Source organism: Ursus americanus, chromosome 33, assembly GCF_024610735.1.
Source record: "Ursus americanus isolate L20-20 chromosome 33, mUrsAme1.1.p, whole genome shotgun sequence".
NCBI classification, from domain to species: domain Eukaryota; kingdom Metazoa; phylum Chordata; class Mammalia; order Carnivora; family Ursidae; genus Ursus; species Ursus americanus.
Window position 1 is genome coordinate 2,906,979 of NC_142159.1, and position 15,678 is coordinate 2,922,656.

General features: G+C 56.2%; 1 protein-coding gene and 1 pseudogene across 1 annotated transcript in view; one reads left to right on the forward strand and one right to left on the reverse strand.

The window, feature by feature from the left end:
• The first annotated feature begins 2,750 nt into the window (after positions 1-2,750).
• The window catches only part of GRIK3 (glutamate ionotropic receptor kainate type subunit 3), a 215,944-nt gene continuing 203,016 nt past the window's right edge, over positions 2,751-15,678 (forward strand). The window contains exon 1 of the mRNA XM_087858285.1: positions 2,751-2,916. Within this exon, the coding sequence (XP_087714411.1) occupies positions 2,802-2,916 (115 nt within the window). The 5' untranslated portion in view covers positions 2,751-2,801. The remainder of the gene's footprint in view (positions 2,917-15,678) is intronic.
• Positions 3,080-4,117, reverse strand: LOC148107206 (uncharacterized; annotated as a pseudogene).

Consider the following 15,678-nt stretch of genomic DNA (forward strand, 5'->3'; position numbering starts at 1 on the left):
CACAGCCTCTGCAGCTGGAGGCTGTTTCCCACCGCAGCCAACGTGGCAGCAGAGGGAAGCCTCCTTCTGCCGCGCAGGCTAACACCCGCCCACTCTGGGATGCGGCAGGAGCCAGGCCCAGCTTGTGCTCCCTCCCTGGACCTGGGGAGGGGCCTGCAGGGGCCAGGGTCACATCAGGCCCTGGGGGCCTCAGATTCCGCCTCTGCCTTCCACCATTCACTTCTCTAGTACTTCTCTCGTGCTGGCCTTCCTGGAGGCTGCTCCTTCGTCTGCTCCCCAGCTTTCATTCCTGCCTCCCTCCCCCTGGCCTTTCACAGGCTTCTAATCTAGGGTGCCGATCTGCCCATTCCTGGAGTCATCCCTCTTCCCTTCTGCTTCTGCAGTTTCCCTGCCAGGCCACTTCTTCCCTGCACCCTACCCGTCTCCTGGCAAGAGGCTGCTTGCAGGACCACCAAACAGAATTAACATCCAGGCTCTCCCCTCCTCCCCAACCCCTACCCATCCTGCACTGTTGGTGGTGCCTTGAGAGCCCTGCATCCTTTGCCTTGAGTTCCGGTCCTGCCAATCCCCTTTCCCTTTCCCCATCGGGACCCCGGGATCTCCTGCCTTAGAGAATAGCCAGGATTTTTTGGTTCCTTGGAGCAACTAAACCAGGTGATGGGGATTGGGTATCCCGTCTTCAATGAAGAGGCTCCCTGGCTTTATGCTCGTGGGTGGGGCCTTCTGCTCTCCTCTCCTGTGCTTCCTCCTTGCTGGTGCCCAGCGGGGCCCATTACTCTCTATCAAGAGGCTGCAGCTGCTGCCTCTCTGGCTCTGGTCTGCCTGTCCTTCCCTCTGGTCTCTTGGGCCACATTTTCCAGTGGCTGCTTGGGAAACCAGCCTCTCCTGCTCCCGGGTGAGGAAGGCCCAAGTCTGGCAAAGAACCTCTCTTTGCTGTCCGGTCTTTGAGGATGGCCTCAAGACCCGCACACCTCTTCCCCTTCTCAGAAGAGCCCGGGGAATCCTCCTCCCACGGCCACAGCTGCCTGCCCCGTGAGGTGGGAGGGAGTCCCCCTCCAATTGGCCACGCTGCACTCTTCACATCGCCACACAATGCCAACGTCCCCTACTTCCAGAAAGGAAGGGAAAGAAAAGACGGGAAATGAACAGCCAGGATAGAGCTGGGCTGAAAGTCTATTTGTAAGAAAATTAAAGATTTGCTTTTCAGATGTTGGGGGCCATGCTCTTACCAGACAGCTGGCAAATGGGAGAGATTGGGAATGATGGAATAGATCAAATTATTTAAATGAGAAAAATAAATTCACACACAGCCTAGCCGCTGCCCGGTGACAGATCCGTTTATTTATCTACTGCATCCGCACCGCTTTGTCTCTGTCAAAAAGGTCATTAAACTCGCCTAACTGCGTAATTCCCAGCCTCCTGCTCCAGACTCGCTCCACAGCCCTTCCTTTCCCTCGACACCCAGCGCCACTTGAAAAAAAATTTATTATTGCTAATAAACAAGGTTTTTTTTTTTTTCTCTTTAACCCTTTCTAGCTTGCGCCCCCATGGGTCTTGCTCCATTCCACGGAAATGACAGTTTCCCTTTATTCTTTCTCAGGAGAAAAGGGGAAGGGGGCTAGCCCCTCCTGCACAGTTGGGGGAAGATGGAAGGAAGGGAAGTAGCTGGGTATATCTCAGGCGCCCTCTGAGTCTAAGGGTTTAGCTGTTTTCCTCTGAAACCCCTGTGGCCGCAGTGCCCCGTCAAGAACTGCCTTCCACGGCAGAGGGTCCGGCCTGGGCAGTCCCAACCCTACCAGATCCTGCAGCTCCCCTAGCCCAGCGTGCACAATTCTCTTTGAAATCTGTCTCCCCGGAGCCCCAGCCCCAACTCTGCCTCCCCGAGGGCTGGGTTTCGGGAGGGCAACCGGTTCCTGGGTCGGTCTCCCGCCGCCGCCGTCCAGCCTGCGCCCGCTGCGTGGGAGCTGCAAGGCGAGACTCCGCAGACGGCGGGCTCCGCGTCCCTCTGCTCCGGCGGGCGCGTCTCCTCCAGCTGGTTGGGCCGCTAGGCTGCCGCCGTCGCCCAGCTCGCGGTGCCAGCTCTCTTGCTCCACGCCCGGCTCCCAGGCTCCGTGCCCTCGCAGTTGAAGGGACTGGGGGCGGCAGGGCGGATGGGGACATCTGGGAAGCGAGGAGAGTCCTCGTTCTCTGGCCGTCCCCCTAAACCGGGTCCAGGGTCCCCTTCCCCGCCCCCTGCGCAGGTGTGAGCGCGCGAGTGTACGCCTCGGCGGGCGTGAGTGTGAAGTGTGTGTGCGCGGGGGAGTGCGCGGAGGGAGCGCGGGCGGCGGGCGGCGCGGGAGGCGGGAGGCAGGGCGCGGGGAGGGGGCTGGGAGGGAGTGTGTGCGCGCGTGCAACTCCACTCCGGGGCTTTGTGCGAGCCCGGGCGATAGCATTGGCGGCGGCTGGAGGAGGAGCGGCCGGAGACGCGTGCAGCCCGCCCGCCAGCGCCCGGCAGCCAGGGCAGGTGGGAGCCCGCGCGGGAGCCGAGCCGAAGCGGAGTCCGAGCGGAGCCCGGGCGGAGCCCAGGAGTCTCTCTCGCGGGCGGCCCGTGGGCGGCAGCCGGGCGGGGCGGGCGCCGGCGGGGCGGCCCCCCAGTAAGATGTGCGCGGCGCCGCGGGGCGCCCCCCACTCGCAGCGGCGCTCGGGAGCCGGGCAGCTGGGCCAGGCGGCGCCTCGGGGGCTGCTGCGCGCCCGCGCCTAGAGCTGCCGCCCCAGGGAGCCCGCCACGGCCGCGCCCCGGGCACGCTCGGCGGCGCCCAACGATGACCGCTCCCTGGCGGCGCCTCCGGAGTCTGGTTTGGGAATACTGGGCCGGGCTCCTCGTGTGCGCCTTCTGGATCCCGGACTCGCGCGGGATGCCGCACGTCATCCGGATCGGTAAGTGCTCCCCGGAGCCGGGGGTCTCTGTGCGCCCGGGCGGGGGCGGGAATGGGGGGCCAATGAACGCGATCCCAAGAGATTTTCCCGACCTCTCCGGGCTGCCGGGGCCGGGTGACCACAGGGAGCTCGTCCCGGTGAGGACAAAGTTCCAAAGCCGGGGTTACGGGGCCTTACTTAGTCGGAGGGAGGCGGCCGGGCCGCGGCGGGCGAGGGGCCCTTGGCGCGCTCGTGAGAGGCCAGACCTGGCTGAGAGCAGCGAAGCGTTCCAGCCTCAACCCGAGTGGCGGGCGCATTTCCCGGCGACTGCCAGCATGACCGGCCGCAGACCGAGTTCTGGGACCCGGCTTCTCCGCGGAGCGGGAACCCTGGGGAAGGCGCCAACTTCTCTTCCCTCCTGGCTCCCGGCAGGCCCCTCGCCCCCACCCGGGGAACGGCTCCAGAGGCCGCGGCGGGGACGCGGGCGACGGCTTCGCAGGACGGGGGCATTGGATCTCCTCTCCCGGCGGCCGCCCACGGCCTCGGGGGGGCCCCATCCGGCCCGGCGGCTTAGGGCAGAGGAGGGGCACCCCCCCACCCCCCGCCGGTCGCTCCTGCGGTCGCTTGAGGCTGGGGGGAAGGGAGCGACCGAGCCTGCCCACCGCGGCCAGGAAGGCGGCGGGAGGGATGCGAGCGGCTTTTAAAGTTAGCCGAAATCCCTCCGCAGCTGGCGGCGGCTGGCGGGGCTGCGCGAGGCTTTCTGGGGCTTCCGCGTCTCCGCTCTCTTCTCTTACTCGGGGCTTTAACTTTGTTGTGGCCGCCCCTGGCGCCCTGTAGGCAGCGCTTTGGGCAGTGCGGGGGGAGCCCTCCGGGTGGTAGGCCCGCGCCCGCCTGGGCTGGGCCCGGCCTGGCCACGCGGGAGCCTCGGCCACATAGGGCCTGCGCCTGCCGCCAACCCGGAGACCTGGGCCGCCTGGGTTCTCGAAGCGCCACCACCAGCATCTGGCACCAGGCGGGCAGAGCTCTGCCGAGCCAGGGCCACCTTCCTCCCTTGTGGCTCTTCTCTGGGCGCGGACTGCTAGAGGCGTGAGGGCGTGCAGGAAACCGAGGTCGGGCTTGGTTTTGGTACTTCAGGTTTTCCTAGGAGGTGGTCAGGAATCTGGGGGTGGGGGTCTGGGTTTGTGGCTTGCTCTTGGATCCCACAATCTCTTGAACTCAGCATCGGGATGGGAGTAGAGCGCAGTCCTAAGCGCTGCCCACGCTGGGGTCTTTCAATGCATGCCGAACCCTGGCAGACTCAACCCCAACTGGAGGCAGAGGAGTCCAGGCAAGGGGCTCTGGGGACATCCCTCACGGTCAGGCTTAACCCTTTGCAGCCCAGGCTGCTCTTGGCAAGACAAAAAAAAAACAAAAAACAAAACAAAAAAAAAAACCCTCGTCTTCTATCTCAGCTCTTCTGGCTGCCCGAGCTCCCAGCTTGGTCACCATTCCAGGGGCAGGCAGTCCCGTAGTAATGGGCCAGCACTTCTTTTATTCCATCCTTCCTTCCCTGTTTTTAGGGTGCCCTTGGGAGAAAGGAGGGGAGACCGAAAGGTGCTGTGTGCCCATCGACGAGCATTGCAGGTTCCTCTTCGGTGGTTCTTCCCTCTGCAGGGGGCATGAGGGAGCTGGGTATGCTCTGGCCCTGCCTCAGGGATGGAGGTCTTTGGGGGCCCAGGAAGTCAGGAGCAGATGAGGACAGCCCCAGAAGGATGAGTCAAGGAGGGGCAGGATGATGTATCCTTACCTGCCCCCTCTTACTGTGAAATCGACTTGCACTGGGGGCTCCTCACTGCTCTGAGGGGAAGCCCCAGCCTGCCTGCCCTTTCTTGGGTTCAGCTTGTAATAATGCAATTAAGGATGGCAAAGCCCTCCTCTCTTCTAATCTTCTTCGTATTAAGCCCCAGGATTAATTAGCGTGTCGGCCCAAGCCATTTATATCTGAGAGCCCTGCCCCATTTGATTCCCAGCCCGAGGACTGGGGTGCTGTGCAGATGCCAAACGTGACCGCCGGAGCTGTGCCAGCTTGGACGGAGGATGGGAAGGCTCTGAGGCCTCCGGAGCTTCCTGGGGAGCTGAACTTCCATCGTTCTGAGCCCAGGGTGGAACCTTAGCTGGAGCTGGGGAACCATGGTGGACACGGCGGGCACGCGTGCGCGCGCACACACACACACACACACACACACACAATCCTATGCCGAAACCCAAGCACACTGCCTTGGCATCTCCCTTTTCTGATGCACCCATGGGATTCCAGTGCTTTGGCTGGGGCCGCAGGAATTAAGGTCCTGGAAATTGGGTTCCGGAGCATGCTGGGTGCTTCTGGTTCCCCAGATGGTTGCCTGAGCCCGCTGTGCCTGGAGCCGAGTCCTCCAGCAGGCAGGCATCCTCAAGACCAGCCTGGGAGAGGGTTTTCCTGCAGGTGTCTGAGGGGCTCTCTGGGCCGGGGAGCAGCGTACCCGCCCCTCTCTTTGTGCCTTTTTTGGGGGCTGAAATTTCCTCTTAGACAAGGAGATGGATAGCTCAGCAGTGTGACAGAGTGTTCAAACAATCCATCTTGAATAGATGAATTGCATTGCTCTGTCTTTTTGTAACTGTGTCTATCAGAGGGAGAGGTCAAGGCATTGATTGCTTGGATGGTTTGCAAGTAACAAAGGAGAGCGAGGGAGAGAGCGAGGGAGAGAGAGTAATTGGATTGTAGTCTGCGGGAAAAAATGATCATTGATTATTTTATATGAATATGTGGAGGATGTATCTGCGTGTGATTATCAAGTGTTGCTCATTGAAGGTTTTCAAGGCATATTGTTCGGCGTTTTATTATTACTGTTATCATCGTTATTATTGTTGAGATGGATTCTGGTCTTAACTCATGGAAGGCAGTTTAATGCATGGGTCCTCTCAGCCAGACGGACTTCACTGACCTCACGTGGGAACCTGGATTTCCTGGTTACGTGACCTAGAACCTGAAGTGGAGGGGCCCTAGGCTGGGAGCTAGGAGGCCTGGGTTTTCTGCTCTGCCTTCTGCCCGTTTACTGAACCATTTTGGTCAAATCACACTGTCCCTCTCCAGCCTTGAGCCTGTTTGCCCATCTGTAAACCGTTGGGTTGGCTGTGACGGTTTGGGGTATTCTGTGGCTTCGCAGGACCTCTGAGTGCAGCCTGGTGGGGACTGCCCTGTCCAGTCTCATGGTTCCCGAGGCTTGCTCGTATTATATGCGTACTGGAGGATCGAGGGCCAGCTTGGAGCTTGAAAAGGGAACCCGACAGTGGTGGCCGCAGCTGGGGAGCTCTAGTGTATGGTGACGATCTCTAGCCAGCCGGGGGGAGGTTCAGAGCCAAATGACTGCAGAGACATAAAGCAGGTGGATGTGTTGGGGTGGGGGTGCCAGGGAAGGGCTGGCTCAGCCCGGGACTCTCCGAGCATCTATAGATAGAGCAGAACAGATGAGCCTCAAGGCCCCTAGCCTGGGCTGGGGGGCCCTGTGGGCAAGCGCAGCTGTCTGTCCCTGGGGGATGAGATCCCCTCCCCCAGAGTTCCCCAACCAGTCCCGTCTGTCCGCATCGTCTGTGATCAGTTCACCCAAATGGTCCTGAACATTCATCTCCCGAGTTTGGGAGCCGCGTGTAAAACAATGAGGAATTTCTTACCGTGACTGGTGATGCGCTGAGACATTGCCGCCTTGTAGGAGCAGACAGGAGCTGAATGCAGATCAATAGGGTTTCCCCCCCTGGAAGTAAATAGCTTCAGACAAGACCTGGGAGTGGCCCGAGGGGCCTTGGAAGGCATTAACTTGAGGAATTTCTGCCTCCACTTTCTAGCCCAGCCGCTCCTGTCAGCCCAGGCTTCCCTCCTCCTCAAAGCTGGAGTTTAATTTCTTCTTGATGTCTGCCTCGCACTGCACTAAACAGTCTTTTGACATCAGGATGATCTGGGGTTTTCAGAGGTGGCTTATGTCCTGACTGGGCTCTTCCAAGGTCACTTGCATCACCCTGTTGCTGGCGTGACAGCTGACCTCAGAAGTCCAGCCTGCTGTGCTATTTTGAAAGGGCTTTGAGGGGCAGCTCTTCATCCCCCACCCCTTCAGGAAGGCAAGGCTGCTTAGCTGCTTTTAGGATCCTTTCTGGGGCCTGTGAGCCTCCCCGAGTCCCCATGTTCCCACAGGCACTCTGTGTCCCCGCTCTAGGAAACAGAGCCTCCTTGGGGGTTGGGGGTGGGGAGGAAGTACAGATTCCCCTGTGGACATCAGAGCTCTCCCTCCTCTTGGGGGTGGGGTACACGGCCATGTACAGGGGAGGTGGCTGAGCCTGCCTGGGGTGCCCTTTTAGGAGGAGACTTGGTTGTGCTCAGCAACTGGGTCTGTTCATGCTCTGCTGAGGCCACACATCCTCCATCCGGTTACAGACGGCTGCCCCTGCCTCCTGTGGCTTCAGCCCGAGCCCTGCCTTGTTTGCTCTAGACCCTCCAGAGGGACTGTGGAGAGGCAGGAGCCAGTGCTTCATTTGGCTGGTAGCAGCAGAGAAGAGCCTGGAGCGCTCCAGGCCCTGCCCAGCAAAGACGAGGACCGAAGTTCCAGGAGCAGGGTTTGTCCTGATGCTGGTGTGATGGGGCTGGAGTTTTGGATGGACGCGTGGGCCCGGGGCCTGGTGCACACCGCGTCCCGGGGCTCCTTCCCTGGAAGAGCCCTTCTTCCAGGTGCCCATTCCCCAGCAGCAGCACCAGGGGGCAGTGTGCCTGTGTTGAGATATCCATGTGTATGTGTCTCCTGCCTGGGACCCCATCTGGGTCTGGAGCGACATCAAATCACCCACAACGACTGGCCAACACAAGGGCCCCGCAGTTTATGGAGCACTTACCAGGTGCCAGGTACCGTGGGGTTCCCAGCGCTGGCGAGTCATGCGGGGAAATAGTAGGTGCTCAATAAATGCCCCTGCGGCACTCCCCCCAACCTTATTTAGCCATCGCCACCTTGCAGGCGTTGTTTCTTTTTTGCAGATGAGGAAACTCAGCCTGGCACAGTCACTTACTTGCCCGAGATCACAGGGCCAGTGAGTGGGAGATGCAGGATGGGAACTGCCGTCAGCCTGACTCCAGGTCCCGTGTGTTTGAAAGTCTGTGTGGTTGCAAGTGTGACAGCACCGGATTGCAGAGGCGCTGAGCGGAGCGCCCTGACTCCCATGGTTCTGGGTGCTGCGTGTGGCCTCGGAGGGCTGGGTGCTGTCTGGCCCGGAGTCGGAGATGGCCGTGTAGGTGCTGCGACATTGAACCCTGCCAGTGAGAGTTCGCAGAGTCGCACTGTCCTTGCTGTTGGGCCGCTTCCTCTAGAGAAAAGAATGGGTGGTCTTTCCCATCCCTCCCACCAACACACATACCTACACGGACTCCATCCCACCTTGTCCGAGCTTCTGGACTCTGCCCAATGCTCCAATTCAAGCCTGAAAGAAAGGATGGACTTTCTCTGGGGGTTGGCTGGTCCCTCTACTCTGGGGACTCCTGTCTACACGTCCCCCTGGCAGCCACCAGGCTGTCCTCAAAGACATTGTCAGAGCCTTGAGGAAAGGGCCCCATGTCTGTGTCTCCCCCTCACCTCCATCCTCATCAGCCAGTGAGCTGGCAAGAGCAGGTGGTCGGTGAATTGCTCTTTGTTCTTCTCTTTCCCCTCACCTCCCTTTTCCCTCCCCATTCCCATCCCCTCTCCCTTCCAACATCCTTTCCAGGCTGATAGGTTTTATGGTCATTTGATTTTTAAGTAAGAGTCACATCCCGACCTTCTAAATAGAGCCTGCTTGCTAGGAATGAGGGGAAGGCCCACTGAACCTGTGCTCTCTTACAGATGCTATGGGTCAGGTGTGGGGACCTGGGGGCAGCCCTTCCGCCAGGCCACCTCTAGGAGAGCAAAGGCAAATTCAGATGTACCCTTCTTGTCTACCATGTTCCTTCTTCAGGGGGACGCAGGGAGACTGGGGTGATGATGGCTGCCAGGGATGGAACTATTCTGGGAGTGGGGGAAACTGCACTGCCAAGAGCCCCTAGAGAGGTGACAAATTTGGGACAAACACAATCAGAGGGGTCGTGCTGTTTTCCAGGGCCTCGGTTTCCCCATCTGTAAAATGGGGATGATACCGTCTGCCTCACAGAGTCAGAGAGGTATGATGTCTTTTCAGAAAAGCGTAAATGCTGCCCAAAGATCAGCATTTCTTCTTGGTGGTATTCGGGGAGCGTGACACGAGCACAGGGCCAGGACGAGGGGGAGGGGAGTGAGGCAGCTAGGGGGCAGAATCGAAGCAGGCGCTCACGGGGTGACCCTGCGCTGGCGTCATTGACCGCGATGACGGGTGCTTCCTGCAACGTGGTGCCCCTTTGTGCCCCCTGGGCCTGGATGGACCGACTCCTGTGCTTGCTCACGGAGTCCCTGCTTTCTTCTGCTTCTCCTTGCACCCCGGAGACAAAATCCTACCCGAGTGGGAGTGGGGACACCGGGTTGAGGCCCAAGGGGTCGGGTTCGAGGACCACAGGTCATGACTTTTCTGACTTTGCTTTTGTTAGCCTTTGGGCCCATTCTATAGCAGCTATGACACAGAGCGACTCGGCCCCGCCCACTGGCCGCCTTGTTTTATTTCCTGTGGAGTTATGTCCAGGGTCCCCCTGCCTCTGACTCCAAGCCTGGGACTCCTCTCTCCCCAGAGGTCACTCTGCCACGTCCCCCCTTGCTTCCTTGGACCACTCTGCCTTGTTTACCAATGCTGACTGCCCTTGGCTGGACTTAGGCTTGTGGGTGTGTCAAGGGCTTTCTCCCGTACATGCGTGTCCCGCCTCCCCCGTTAGACAAGGAGCTGCCCCAGAGTGTGTAAGGGCGCCTCCCCCACCATCACTCCCAAGAGGCAGACCGAGTTGTTTGGGAGTCAGATAATATGTGTCACCGGTTCTAAGGTGGACTTCCCGCCTCCGCCTTCTCACTTCTCTGAAATCAGGGTGTCTCACATGTCGTGACTGGGGTTCCTTACAGGATTGTTTCCTTTCTTGGGGCCTCACAACATCATGGAATGTCTGGGGGGTGAGAAAATGTGGTGCACCTGACTTAGACGGTGAGTCTGACATGTCTGTGCCTTGCGATGTTGGGCAAGTCACGTTACCCCGGAGCCTCCGTTTCCTCATCTATAAGGTAGAAATATTACTGTTAGGCAGAACCATATTCCGATGTTTTTGACCTGCAACAATTTCATATGGTCGAACCTTACAGTATCGTTTTCACAGAGTTAGCGTGAGGATTAAAGAAGATAAAGTGTATAAAGCTCTTTGCACGGTGCCTGATGTTTAATAAATGTTAGGAGAGAAAGGATCCCCTAAGGGTGGAGGCCGTGTCTCTGCCATCAGACTATGAGCTCTGAGACTGTCTGCCGCTTATGTACCCTCTGCCTTGTGCCAACCCTGGTTCTCAGTACTCCACGCATCTCAATACATGGCTTTTACCCATTGCCCACACACCTATGTGCCCCATAGCGGAAATGGTAGGGTCTGGCTCCCTGTGACAGTTATCTGCCACGTTAGGGAGAGAGAGAGGTGCCCTTCAGGATGTTTCTGTAGGTTAGCTCCCAGACTCCTCCTGGCCTGCTATTTATCATATACCTGCAGCCCGTGGGGTTCCCTATATTTGCAGCATTTTCATTGAAATGTCCTTTGCATGTGTTCAGAGCCGAGAAGACCCTGGTTGTGGGATGCTCTTTAGGATTTGATCTGGGGAGTCCTGACCTGTCCTTCTCGGATGTGGAGTTCAATTCTCCTTCGTGGGCAGTCCCGTGCAGCCCAGAGAGGGTCTGTGGCTGGAGGCTGGGCCCCAGGGGGTAGACACTCCTGGCTCTGCTGGGAGACATCAGGTAATGAGGCCACGGCAAGAGCTGGGGAGGAGAGAGTCCCCATGGTGATCATAGAGATCGGAGATAATGAGATGGAGTGAGATCCGGGGGGAGTGGCAGCTTCGACTCCAAGTCCTTTGGTGCCATGCTGAATGGTGGTAAAGGAAGGCAGACGAAAAAAGGGAGCGAGAAGGAGCTAAGATTCTAGTTTGTGTGAAGAGGGTTCCAATCCATAGGCGACAATTAAGTCTTGCGCTATTAAAGGGACTGATGCAGGCAGGCTGCTGATGGAAGGGGGTTTATAGAGTTCTCAGAACAACTGCAGGGCTGAGCTCTTTAAATATGGGAACGAGGGAGACTTGTGCAAAGCCTTCCTGCATCTGCTTTGCAGAACTGAAATATGCTATTCCAAACAGCCTGCCCAATTGGGCGGAAAAGCGGGAGCAGGGAGCCAAGGGCTTCCCAGGGCTCTCCGCGTCACATTTCCTGTCTGTGGTGGAGAATCACAGAATCTAAGCTGAAAAGGACCCCGGGGGTCATTCGAGGCTTCTGGTTCTCAAACATCAGCATGCATCAAAATCACCTGGCGTGCTCGTTAAAATCCAGATCGCTGGGGCCTCACCTGCAGGCACAGCTTCTGATGCGGTAGGTCTGGGGGGAGGCCTGGCATTTTACATTTTTAACAGGGCCCCACCCCAGATAATGCTGAAGCTGCTCATCTGGGGCTTACCCTGTGAGGACCACTGTTCTAAGTCACTGGAGCCCCCCCCCCCCAACCTTACAGGTAGATCTCTGGTCTATTGAATACCACCTGAGGCAGGAAACTCGTTATTTTGGATCCTGTTTTGTTCCTTACTGCAAATGTTTTGGCTTATTCCAATCTTTCTGGCAAGGTGTCCTCTAAAATTTGTCTGCCCGCAGTTCTGGGGAAAGCCGTAGAACTTGGGTGTTGAGAGTGTAGGTTCTGAGATCCACCTGAGTTTAAATTTCCTTCCCCTCCAGGCTCTGACACTTTGGGTAAGTCACTTAACTTCTTGGCCTTAGCTTTCCTCACCTGTAAAATGGGGATAATAATAGATTTGACCTCATGGGATCATTGTGAGAATGAATATGCATGGCACAAGAGCAGTTGTCCATGCACTTCTACAATCCAGTATTGTGGATAAGTTCACACGTGCTGGAACTGCCAGCCTGACTTCGAAGCCTGCCTCGGTCACTTACCATCCGTGTGATCTTGGGCAAATTAATCTCTCGTAGTAGTAGTAGTAGTAATAATAATAATAGTGTCTGCCTCATAGGGTGGCTAGAAGGATTACATGAGTTAATGCATATAAAGTGTTTAGACCACAGCCATGGTAAGCGCTCAGCAAAAAAAACAAAAACAAAAACAACAACAACAACAACATTCCTCTTATGTTATAATCACCATGCCCACTGATTCTGGTCCGGGTTTGCTCCCTGTCCCACCATGCAACCCTATGGAAATGTCAAGGCATTTCTCCAAATCGAATTTTTCCAACTTAAAGATGCTCCGTTCTAAAAAAAAAAAAAAAAAAAAAGCTCAGTTCTTCCTCCAAAAAAGATGCTCTGTTCTTCCTGCGGGGTGTTGAGAGCTAACCACAGCACTGCTTGGGAGTTGCACCCAGTACGCACACTCTGCCTCCTCGGATCTCAGCTTCCACGTCTCCTTGTGCAACCCAGACCAGCATCTCCGCCTTCTCGGCAGCCATCCCGCTTGGCCGAGGTATGCTGAGCTGGTGGTCTCTTGAGATCCCCTGGTCTTTTGCGCAGACATCGCTGCTGATCTATAACTTCTCTCATCTTCCCTTTGGCAGTTGATCTTTCGAGCCTAAAGGCAGGACCTGTCATTTATCCTCAGTAAATCCTATCATTGAACCTTCAGGCGGTTATGCTCGCTCACTGTTTCTGGACCACCAAAGCCCGTGCCAGTCCCTCCATCCTCAGGAGGTAGACGTGAATTTCACCCTCTTCTTCCTCCTCCAGGGGTCTGTGGTGGAGAGGCTAAGTGGTTGTGAGCCTACACTACCACTGGGGCTGGAAACCTCTGCTCCGGACGGTGCAGAATTTGTGGTTCCTTTTCTGTGGTTTGGTATGCTTCGTGCCGTCTGAGCCTGGGATGAGCCCGCCTTCCCTCCCTTCCACTGTGTCTGCCATCAACACATTAGGCAGGATATGACCAATGTCAGAATCTATTGGCTTAATTCAGTGATCTTGCATCCACTGTCCTATACTTTACCCAGCTTCACAACTCCACGAGCTTCCTTTTTGCTTTCAGGCCCTTTATGACCCGCCCTGGTTGCCAGACTTAGACTCTGTCCCTCCTTGCCTCACACACACTCTCAGCTTCACTGTACTGAACACCCAAGTCCCCAGGGGCCACTGTGCCTTCCTTCATGCCCTGGGCCTCTGCTCTTGCTGTTCTTTCCGGACCACTTCAAGTCATCCTTCAGGTTTCAGCAAATGAGCCTTTTCCTCCAGGAAGCCTTTCTTGACTCCTACCCACTTTGGTGGGTCCCCACTGCCCCCTATACTTCCCTTGTCATAGCAGTTACTGTACGGGCTTATTCACCGTTTTATCCAGTGGCTCTCGCACAGTGCATGGCACGCAGTAAGTGACAAACCACTACTTCTTGAGTAGACGAAGGCATTGATGGACACAGTCATTTGAGGAAAAGCCCACCTACCTGCCCTGCTACTCAGCCCCACAACTTTTCCATCCGGTCAGCAGGATTTTGTGAAAGACATCACTCCATTCTTCTCCCAAGTCAAAATTCTAGTGAGGTCTGTGGTGTTCTGACACGTTAATTCAGCACCTTCTGTGCTAAGACTTTTTGCATGCAGTTAGCGTGGGCAGACCTGGAGTAGTTAGAGGAGTGGGTCCTTCTTTTCCCCAGGCCTAGATTGGTCTTTACATCCATTGTCTGGCTCGTATCATGATGATTCTCCTCTCGAGAGAGACACAAGCTGTCTCCTTCAAGGAAAAACTGAAGAAGAGCTCATGACCTCACCCGCTCCTCCTCCTCATTTGCCCCTCAGCATCTCTGCGGCTCCCTCTGGGAGCTGAACCAAGAAAGAGAACTTCTGCTGTTCATCCTTACCAGGCAGGCCTCTCTGGACGGCTAGCAGGCGGGGCCATTGCCGTGCGGTGTGCTCTGCGGCCAGTCATCGGTCAGGCCTCTCCGTTTTCCATCTTTGCCGCATCCCTTCCTCCTGCTAGGATGCGTAGACAACAGGCCTCCTTGCCAGCTTTGTGTAAAGTGGAGGTGTTGACAGTTGACCTGGAGGTTCAGGCTGTATCGACAGTCAGCCTGAGCCATTTAACTCTGGGGACGTGTGCATCGTCTGGGTTCTTGGGAGTGTGAGTGTGTACACGGGTATGTGTTTGTGTACTTCTAAGAAATGGCCACTCGGAGGTTTGCTTCTCTGGCACACACTTCCCAAGGTGGGGCCCAGCAGCCATTCTTTATCCCAAAGCCCGACGAGTGACTTGCCTTTGGGTCAGTGGGGAACTGAAGACTTCAGACTTCAGTGCTGCTCCCAATTCCTGGACTGGGCCGATGGGTCTGCCACATTTGTGTAGCCGAGAGTGAAGCCGGGCAGGTGTGCAATAGAGCCCTGGGCTTCCCTTCTTGCGCTCAACAGCACCGGGCTCTCCCCTGAGGCCATGCCCTCCCCTCTCTTGCTTCCTTCCCCAAGGAAACAGATGACATATTATGAACGGAAAGAGCCTGTTGCCTACATGGCCATTTTTCCTGCCCAGTTTAATAGAGGTGACAGCCGTCTATTTTACTTGTCTCGTAACATCGAATCAGTAAATAAAATATGGGTGAACTCTCAGGTTTAGCTGAATTATGGCTGGTCCATGGGGACGGAAGGCTGGGGGAGAGCTGAGCAGAGAGATTGAATCCCTGGCTTGTTGCAAGAGAGGCTGAGCCTGGTGTCCTCCTCTGGATCTAGGAAATCTTTCAGTGCTGAAGAAGGCCAGGCAGGGTTATCCCGTTGACCGTCTGAGTCCATGGAAGAGCTGGAACACAAGGAGGGCCCCCCAAATGTTGGAGCTACAGGAGAACAGAACCTGTCTTTCTCCTATCAAAGATTGGGATACTGAGGACCAAAAGGGAGGGGGGCATTCTTTGTGCCACATCCCTTGGTGAGCCATAGGAAAATTTGATGAAAACATGGGCCTCCGACCCCCTCAGTCTATTAAGAAAACTTCATCCCTGTTCATATCTCTCAGATGCGCGCACACACACAGACACACACACACACACACTCACATACATTTGAAGCTTTAAATTTGCCGTCTTGAGATACTCAATTTTTTCAGGGCTGAAAAACAGACCTATAAAACATTTTTCCACATTGAGGAAGAAATACTAAACCAGATTCATGTGTGTTTAGAAAGGCTTGTAGATAATTGATACACCCTGTGTAGCTCCCCAAGAGGCCGGGCGATTAAGCTTCACCCCAACCTCTGTGTTCAGCACCACGGAGAGCAGTCAGGCCCCGGGGTAGTGAATGGGCGCCAGCCACCTGCGGACTCTTCTAGCAGGGGTGAGGTGGTTATTGTAAGGTCTTGCTAAACAGGCATTCTTTTTCCGAACGCTATTCCTCTAGGACTCTGGTGTTCATAAACTGAACTGAGGTGTTTAACAGACACACAGTACGTGAGTAAGAACGATTATTTGTGGTCATTCAAACCAAGTAATTCACAGTAAAAGAAAATGAAGAGAACAGAATTTCCTCTCCCCCTCCCCACACACAAATTGTTCCTAAGCCTTTGGTGCCTTGTACAGCTTGTCTGCTAGGGAGCAGTAGCAGATGACAAAACGAGTGAACGTTCTATTGTCAAAGATCACACCTGATACCAAG